Source organism: Humulus lupulus, chromosome 3 (assembly GCF_963169125.1).
Source record: "Humulus lupulus chromosome 3, drHumLupu1.1, whole genome shotgun sequence".
NCBI lineage: Eukaryota > Viridiplantae > Streptophyta > Magnoliopsida > Rosales > Cannabaceae > Humulus > Humulus lupulus.
In genome coordinates, this window is record NC_084795.1 from 252,265,566 (window position 1) to 252,274,957 (window position 9,392).

At 32.2% G+C, this 9,392-nt stretch overlaps 2 protein-coding genes across 2 annotated transcripts; both read left to right on the forward strand.

Moving 5' to 3' along the window:
- Positions 1-202: 202 nt before the first annotated feature.
- LOC133821600 (uncharacterized) lies at positions 203-1,515 on the forward strand. The gene is made up of 2 exons (XM_062253794.1): positions 203-972; positions 1,052-1,515. The coding sequence occupies exons 1-2, from the start codon at positions 913-915 to the stop codon at positions 1,394-1,396; spliced, it is 405 nt and encodes a 134-aa protein (XP_062109778.1). The 5' UTR covers positions 203-912; the 3' UTR covers positions 1,397-1,515.
- Positions 1,516-6,025: 4,510 nt separating this feature from the next.
- LOC133821601 (aluminum-activated malate transporter 8) lies at positions 6,026-8,306 on the forward strand. Its single transcript, XM_062253795.1, has 6 exons — positions 6,026-6,299; positions 6,403-6,543; positions 6,671-6,943; positions 7,032-7,159; positions 7,259-7,402; positions 7,752-8,306. Exons 1-6 carry the CDS (start codon positions 6,026-6,028, stop codon positions 8,241-8,243), a joined length of 1,452 nt encoding a protein of 483 aa, XP_062109779.1. The 3' UTR covers positions 8,244-8,306.
- The last annotated feature ends 1,086 nt before the right edge of the window (positions 8,307-9,392 follow it).

Consider the following 9,392-nt stretch of genomic DNA (forward strand, 5'->3'; position numbering starts at 1 on the left):
TTTTTTTGGATGAATATATTGAATTAATTTATTTATGTGTATATAATAATTATATGTATTTGAGAAATAATAGTGACGACTAAAACGAAAAGGTGCGACATCAACAAGGGGTTTTCAACTCGAGAAGCTAGAGTTGCATTAGGTAGACCACTACCACTGGAGTGGGATGTTCGAGGGAAGACTTACAAAGAAATTGGTGATTATTCGCAACATTTCTCTAGAGAGATCGGCATTCTCATTCGACAATATGCCGATCCCGACTACGACCGATGGGATAAAGTACCCAGCGAAGTTAGAGATCTCATACTTCCTCGTCTAGAGGTAATTTATTTCTATAATTTTTTTATTGGGTTCACTTTAATATTAAATCTAGCTAATTTATTTTATTTTTTTGATTCAGGATGATTTATTCGACATTGGTCGAAGTCGATATGCCTCAGAGAACCTCCCTGGCATTCTTTTGGGCATTTAACGGTCGTGCGTTGATCGTTACTCAGAGTGGAAGAATGACTTGTCCACTCATTTAAAAAAGAATGGTCGAGTACATCCTCCTGATGGTTTGGTGGTGGAGAAATGGCAGAAGGCGCTCCAGTATTTTGATCGCCCTGAAGTGAAGGTATTCACAAAAATATTATTTTTTAATTTATTTTTGTTAATTTAACATATGGTTAACACAAGTTCTTTGCAGAGGCGTTCTGAGACTAACTCTGCGAACCGTGCAAAACAAAAACAGAGAAGCGTGCAGGGTTCACAGTCTACGCCAGCCCTTCGTTGCAAGAAGGTACTTTCCTTTTTACATAATTTTTATTTATGTTTTTTTATAATGATTTTTTTTTCTTAATTTTTTTCAAACTTCTTGTATTGTAGTGTGATTTACAAACTGGGTGTCTTGCTGGGGTTCCAGAGATTTGGATGGCGACTAAGTACATAGACGGGGAAGGTTGGGTGAGCAAGGCAGCAAAGGATAACTATGTAAGTAAATTTATATTTTATGATTTTCTTACTTTATTGTGTTGTAAATTCTAATATTCTTGAAAATTGTGTGATACAGGAAAAGATGATGGAGATACGTGACACTCTGCAGTCACAATCATCTACGAGCGCCTCTGCTTCGAGTATTATCCCGAGAGAAGAGGATGACATTATTCTTGTTGAGACGATCTTTGGACGTCGTCGAGGCTATCAGCCGGGCCTTGGTCATAGGATTCGCACGAGGGCGAATTGTGAAGAGGCTGATGTACCTCAACCAGCCCAACCACCTCCTACCGCACAAGACATGCAAGAGGTGAGGGAGCGACTCCAAGCCATAGAGGAGCACTTGGCTAGGATTGGTGGAGTCTCGGGATCTGGATCTTCTCAGCAAGGTCATGGTGCCGATCCTACAACACCTAGTTAAAAACATTTATATTTATGTATTTTAATTTTACTATGATAGTTACTTTGTCATAAAAATATTTATAGTAAAAATATAATTTTGTGCATAATTAAATTTCTCTTCTATTTCAAATCTTTTAGCAAAAAAATGTGTTAGTATATATATTGAATAATGACATTTTTTAAAGTATATATAATAGTGCTTTAACGATTAAAAAAAAAGAACTTTTAGCAACAACATGTTGTCGCAAAAAAGCGAATGTCGTCGCTAAATCTCCAAATAATTTAAAAAATTAGAGGACATTACAAACTAACAGCGACGAAAAAATGGATCTTTTAGTGACCACATGTCGTCGCTAGAGGGAAATAGCGACGACAATTTTTAGTTCGTTGCTAATTAACAATAATTAGCGACGACATGGTAGTCGCTAAAGGAATTAGCGACGATATTTTGGGAATTAGCAATGACTTAAGTCGTCGCTAAAACCCCTTTTTCCTGTAGTGTTGTCCTATGTATAAATTCTTACATATATATATTAATTATGATGATCAAAGCTTGACTGACCTAATAAAAACAGCTACAAAAATGATGATGTATATTTATCTACGATATACATTTATATACCATGTTGATCAAAGTCCAAATAATGAACATGAACAACAATAATTTATATACAAGTGGGGTGGGCGAAAGTGGGGAAAAGGGTACTTTATTTGTGTTTATCTTTAGCAAATAGATTACTTTAAAACATAGAAATATAATTGAACAAATTAATGGGTAACGGTGATGAATTATAGCTCCAACAAATAATTATAGAGCCTTACCTACTCATAGTGATTAAATTATACACTTTATAAGGAAGCTTCCAATTAATATTGGAGCTTTTGTAAGATGGAGCAATCTCAATATTCGGTACGGAAATGTTGGTACTTTTAGTTGATAATCCACTATAAAGAAACGAGTTAAAGTCTTCATCAACATTTGTTATTGGGGACAGATATTAATCGTTCTAGATAAAGATTTTTACAAATTAAAATTGCCCAATTAAGAAAATGGTATATCAATCTGGCAAATTTTACTGAAGAATAAATTATTAGTATAATTCAACGAAAAGAGAATTTGAAAATATCTCTTTGAGATATGTAGTATAACTTTAATGTACTATATATATTTCATCGTGTTTGTGCTTAATCATTCAATTTATTAATTAAAAACTACTTAATAAAACATATAAAAAGATTTACAAAAAAATTGTAATTAATTTATATCCAGTTATCCATGATCAACAATTTAGATCGAAATTGATACATAAAAGTACTTTACTCATATATTTAATCTATCTTTTACACGTGAATTTTTTTTATACAGTTTATATTTTTTTTCCAATAATTGATTTGAATTTGGAAAGATGTTGGAAGGAGAGGGATCAAGCAAAATTAATTAGCGACTTTCGGTTATCATGTCGATCTTAGGACTATATGTATACATATATGATCATAATCTTATTTAAATAGTCAATATTTTTATCCAAAATCGTTGACCATGTTATGTTCTAAAAAAATTAAAAAACTGATCTATATAGGTCTCTTTGAAATTTATGGTTTCTAGTGAATTATATACCGAGTTATCATACTATTTTCCCATAATTAACTACTGGATTCTTTTTAAACACGCCAAAATTTAATGCTAACACATGTTGAAAGTTCAAATTAAACTGTGATAATTTATTTTTGTTATTGGGTTACAAAAAGCTTAACAATATGAATAAATATATATATATATGTATATGTATATGTATATGTATACTAACTACTTTATGAGGTTAACGTGTTTTTCTTAGTTACGTAGCATTTAGTGAGATTGTTAATATTTTGAATCATAGCTTTCTCTTGGAGATTCTTGAGAGTTGTCACCACCGTAGACTTCCAGAACGGCAATGCATCATATAACGTACTTTGTCAAATTGAGTTGATCAACCATCTTATTATTAGTTTACAGCTATCTAATAGCTAGGCTAAAATCTATGTTTGATTATTATTTTTAACGAAATAAATATATCGTACTAACTCCTACAATCATGACAAAAGTACTAAGATTTAAAGCATTCATAATTAGCTGGAAATCTTAAATTATGTGGGAAGGGATATTATTCATACTAATTATCTCGTTCATGATTTGGCTCATAAACAATTATAGCATTAGATATTTATATACATGTATATCTTATAATTAATACGTTAAGCCACATATAGTTACGTGCCCAATATAATAATAATGCCTGAAACCACATATTTGACGTGGCCATTTAATATGATGATATCATAGTCTTATGAACAAAAGTTAATAATAACATCATTGATGATATTCTTAACACAGATTGGAAAGCTACTTATCAGTCGCAATCAATCCAAAATTGAAAGTTTAAGAAAAAAGAAATAAAAATTGAAAGTCAATAGTTTCGGCCTGTTACATGTACAGTGTTTTGAAGCCAAAAGAAACTGTAATTGTACGGTTAGTAGTACAAACAAGTGGATATAATTTGGGTGGGTGGGGAGAGTAAAGGAGGCATAACTAAACATAGTACTACTACTCGAGCATGCATTGCTTTGCTGTTTTCCTCTTATATTATTATTATACCAACCCAGGCCATCTAACACTACACAAACACTACAATGCAACTTGCTCCAATAAACATTTTTGGCAAAATTCCGAGTATTGAGTGAAAAGAAAACCAAAAAGTTGATTCTTAATCCATGCAAGGTTAAAATCAATACAACAAATATATGCATACACACTTGTATATTCTTTTTCAAGTCACACTTGTATCAGCTATTATTATCCATGCAGATCGATCTAATGAACTCTTTGAGGGCTATTTTTTATTTAGACATATTTTCTGTGTGTGTGTCTAATTATATTATATATATTACTTATATATATGTATATAAATATATATTGGATGTGATTGAGTTGGATTCTACTCACTTATAAGCTAGTGAATGCTGACTTAGCGATTTCTAGGATTTGAGCTAATTGGATAAGTACTTCGGCAGATGATCAAGAATATGAATCAAGAACATTGTGCATATATATAAATATATATAAGAAAACAATGATTTTTTTTATATACATGTATCAGGGAAAGAAAAAAAATTCAAGCATTTTTTATGTATACAAATATATACATATATGAAAAGATGGTATGGAGGACTATAATAAGCAGCCAATTTTTATAATGTACTTATCTGAAATTTGTCTTTAATTCATTATCTCTCTCTTGCTTTATCCCTTATTCCATTGTCATAGTGTAGTCACCATGACCTGATCTGATGCAATATATTAAGTTTTATGAATGCAGTGAGAGTAGTAGTGGTGACCTTGTTCTCTTTTGTACTGAACTAAAGGAATACACTAACTTTTGTTGGATGACACTTTCTCTCTCTCTTTAATTTTTAAAATAAATTTATTGCATCGCTCCTAAGTTTTTTTTTTTTTTTTTTTTTTTTTAAATACATGCAATACCTAGCTAAACAATTAGTCTCCTATCACAATTAATAATTTGTATAAGCACTTCCACCTCACACGCAGATTATCTCTGTCCCATATGTTAACAAGATCTAGCCATGGTCTAAACATCATAACTAAACATTGTTTTATATTATATATCCCAAGCTGGATCATTAACTTTAAAAAAAAGGGTTTAAAATGAAATATAATGAGCTACTGGAATATGCCATATTATATATTCTTGACTAATAATTACATTATCAAGGCATGCAAAATGTAAGCCACAAGTTACATTAGCTCCATCATTATTCCACTTAAACTAAACAAAATAAACACTAAAGAAATTTCTGCTAAACTAAAAGTTGAACATGGTTAATGGTTTGAGAAAAAGTTAAAACTGACATATGATAACAAAGTCAATTAAGAAAAAAGTACACATTCCATATATATTATAATATTATGGTAGCCCGCTGACTTTCCATAACCAAACAACTAGAGGTGTGTTTTAAAGTGGGATACAGGGCATGTCACAAACTTTAAAGTGGCCACATGAGGTTATTAGAAGAATTTTGCTTCATTTTTTGTGGTTATGTGCATCACTGTGAAATCAGACGAAGAAGAAGGAAGAGGCACTGAAAGACTATAAATTTCATGGAAACTTCTGCTTTTCTGCCTTAAGAGTAATAGGTTCCTAAACCTTATAGTTAGGTACAGAATTTATGACTCCTGGGCTGGTTAATTATTAAGACTCTAATTTGCTTTTAACAGTACTAGTGGGTTTCAACTAAACATATATATTTTTAGCCTTTTCAAGTGATTAAATATTTATCTCAGATCCAAGTAAAAGGCCTAGTCATCAACCACACTTTTTATTTTTTATTCTATAAAAAAAAAAAAAAAAAAAAAAACTCATTAGAAGAAAAAATTTGTCCTATTGTTCTACAAGAGACACCAATTCATGCAATCAATAAAATATTCCTTATTAGTGTTGCTCACAGCTGATCTATAAATAGTTGAAGCCATCAAGAGACAACAAGCATATTATAAGGGCATTCTTCTTCATTCATTCTTCCCTCACCACCTTTCTCCAAATTACTTCAAAGGAAAGGAAGTTATCTCAAGAAAGTCATTTCAACTAGCCACATGGAGGTTGAGTCAGTTCCTCAACAGAAGTCTGGGTTTTTTGCCAGGCTTAAGGCCTTGCCTTGTAAGGCCAAGGACAAGATTGTCATGGTTGGAAAGAATATAAAAAAGCTTGGAAATGATGACCCGAGAAGAGTTATTCACTCACTGAAAGTGGGATTAGCTCTCACATTAGTGTCCTTGTTTTACTATTTGAAACCTCTTTATGATGGTTTTGGTATGTCAGGAATATGGGCTGTGCTAACTGTGGTTGTTGTCTTTGAGTTCAGTGTAGGTAAGAGACAACAAACATAAGAGTAACATAGTTTGGCTTCTTAATACATGAAAGGTTCTTTTGTATAATAATGTAAGTATTAATTCTTATATTTCTTGTGTAGGTGCGACCCTTGGAAAAGGTATAAATAGAGCTTGTGCAACGTTATCAGCTGGTGCTCTAGGTGTTGGAGCTCTACACTTATCAAGTCTTTTTCCAAAGGAAGAACAGCCCATTATTCTTGGGTCCCTTGTCTTTGTACTAGGTAATTATTTTATAGTACTACTTCTAAAGTCTATGTGGGGTTGTTGAATATTGAGTAATAAAGAAAAAAAAGGAGTAAAATAAATCCGTTTCTTTTATTCACAAACTCTTTATGATTCTTTTTGCAGCTGCAGCAACCACATTCACACGATTCTTTCCCAAGATCAAGGCAAGATATGATTATGGGCTCATCATATTCATCTTGACATTCAGTATGATCTCCATCTCTGGATATCGAGTTGACAAGCTACTTGAGATGGCACATCAAAGACTCTCCACAATCTTAATCGGTGGAGCAACCTGCATAATCGTATCCATATGTGTTTGTCCAGTTTGGGCTGGTCAAGATCTTCATAACTTGGTTGCCTCTAACATTGACAAGCTAGCAAACTATCTAGAAGGTAACTAACTATATATATTTATATAAATATCATTTTTCCCATGTCAGTTCTACTAGAAATCACTAAGAAAAGGAAGCTATATTCACAGGATTTGGAGATACATATTTTCAAGTTGCTATAGAAGACAAAGATTGTGTCACCGACTCCAAAAACGACAAGTCGTTTCTCCAAGGATATAAAAGTGTCCTCAATTCAAAAGCCAATGAAGATTCTCTGGTGAGTAAAAACAAAAAAGAAAATCTTTTATCTCACCCTTTTACATCACCTCCAAGTATGTGCCATTATATTGACCTTGTTCTTTTACTTTATATGCAGGCAAATTTTGCAAGGTGGGAACCAGGACATGGTCGTTTTCTCTTTCGTCATCCATGGAAACAATATTTGAAGATTGCTGCTCTTGCTCGCCAATGCGCTTACCTGATTGAAGCCCTGAATAGCCAATGTTCTTCTGATATACAAGTATACCTCCTATCCATTCTTCTCCCATAATGGAAAAATAAATAAATAATAATTAAAGAAGAAAAGGTTCAAAATGTCATCAAATGACTAGTACCAGCTCACTATTATCATCCTTAATTAGTCAAATGGAAAGGAATATCTATAGTTAAAAAGCATGTATAGAAACCTCCTCACATATAGCTTTAGCTCAAAATTTTCATCCATAGTCAAAAGGGTATAGATATTTATAGCCAAAAATCATCTTAAAGCCTTTCATTTAACTTCATCTGCCTCCTTATATTATTAATTTTGGCACCAAAGTTGTTTGTTTACTAACACAAAAAATAATCTTACTCAATTTCCCTTGCAGGCACCACCAGAATTCGCAAGTCTAATTCAAGAATCATGCATTAAAATGAGCTCCGAAACTGGAAAGGCCTTGAAATCATTAGCAACATCAATCAAAGCAATGAAACATCCAAACTCTGCCACTGAACATGTGGAGAACTCGAAAACCGCAGCTAAGGACTTGAAGAGTGCACTTGAGGCTGCAGCAATAGAAGATTTAGACCTATTGGCTATCATATCAGCTGCAACAGTTGCCTCAACATTGGTAGAAATAGTAGATTGTGCTGAGAAAATCTCAGGCTCAGTCCATGAACTTTCCCAAATGGCTCATTTCAAGAAAGTTGAGGCCACTGTATCGCCGGAGAAGCCACAGATGTTGCTTCACCGGGGAACTGTGAAGCCAGTATTATTGGACGGTGATACTGACCATGTTACCATTACAGTTCATGATATAGCTTCTGATTCCCCAGAAACAGAGAATGCTATGACCCCAAAGCCAAGAGAGGCTGTGTAAATATGTGTTATACTAACATTATAGACTAGTCAAAAAAATTGTACTCAGCTCGAGTAAAAAAAAAAAAAAAGATCTGATTGATGTTCAAATCCCAGATGAGGTTTAGTTTGGGCTTAATGAAGGGAAATCTTTTTTTACAAATCATTCCCTTTGTTTTTTTATTATTTTATTTTGTAACAAATATTCCTGGTGTGAAAGAAAGTAGTATTGATCTCTTCTTCTAGCCTATGTTAGTGTGTTGTTTTTCTCTTATTAATTCCTTTTACTTTCTAGAAAAAGTTACTTACATTTTGATTATTATATTATGCATGTAGTCAAAGCAAGAGATCCAAACAGATTTGAGTTTGTCATTTGAGGTATTGCATTCCAGTTGGAAACATTATGAACTTATTTATTTTTTTAAAAAATAAAAAAACTAATGTTGATTTTTACCTTATAAGAAAGCTTGGAATTATAATATTAATAAAGAAAAGTATGAAAGTGGACATGTCATGGGTGAAAGGTGGATTGTATGCCATTTTTTTTATAATGCTTTAAGACACTTTCGTGTCGACTTCTTAGATGAATAGTTCTGAAAGCTAGCTCTACAAAGCTTCGCACCAACAGTCTGCAGCAACATATAATAGAGTTAGCTACAAAAATGATAATAATAAGCTCTTCCCACGTAGATACATTGGATCTGCCCTATAAATATATATATAGCTTCTAGTGATTTCTCCTTATAAATAAGTAATGTTACTATATACATATATACTATATATCATTTGTGTAGTTATCTAAACTATATGTACATTAATTAACTTTACTCAAGTTATATATATATATATATATTAATATTCAGATGGTAAAGCAAAATGTACAATAGTTAAAGATACGTCTGCTAGCGAAATGATAAGAGAAGCATTCAAATACATAACACAGAAAGAAAAGAAAAACTTATTTTTGATCAACTTCTTTCAAGTGAATATATAAATGGTTGCAGTGGCAGGCAATAAAATTATGGAACTGATTTGAAATGCCTCTCTTTGCGGACAAAAAGTACGTATCATATAATATATATATATATATAAATATATATTTATATAAAGATATCATCTAACATTTTCTTTAGTACATGTATTGTTGAACTATATATACTTTGTCACACTC

Coding starts and splice junctions, on each gene's coding strand:
- LOC133821600 (XM_062253794.1), top strand. CDS start 913: ATGGCGACTAAGTACATAGACGGGGAAGGTTGGGTGAGCAAGGCAGCA. Junction 973..1,051: donor AGGCAGCAAAGGATAACTAT/GTAAGTAAATTT, acceptor TGTGTGATACAG/GAAAAGATGATGGAGATACG.
- LOC133821601 (XM_062253795.1), top strand. CDS start 6,026: ATGGAGGTTGAGTCAGTTCCTCAACAGAAGTCTGGGTTTTTTGCCAGG. Junction 6,944..7,031: donor GCTAGCAAACTATCTAGAAG/GTAACTAACTAT, acceptor CTATATTCACAG/GATTTGGAGATACATATTTT. Junction 7,403..7,751: donor AATGTTCTTCTGATATACAA/GTATACCTCCTA, acceptor TTTCCCTTGCAG/GCACCACCAGAATTCGCAAG.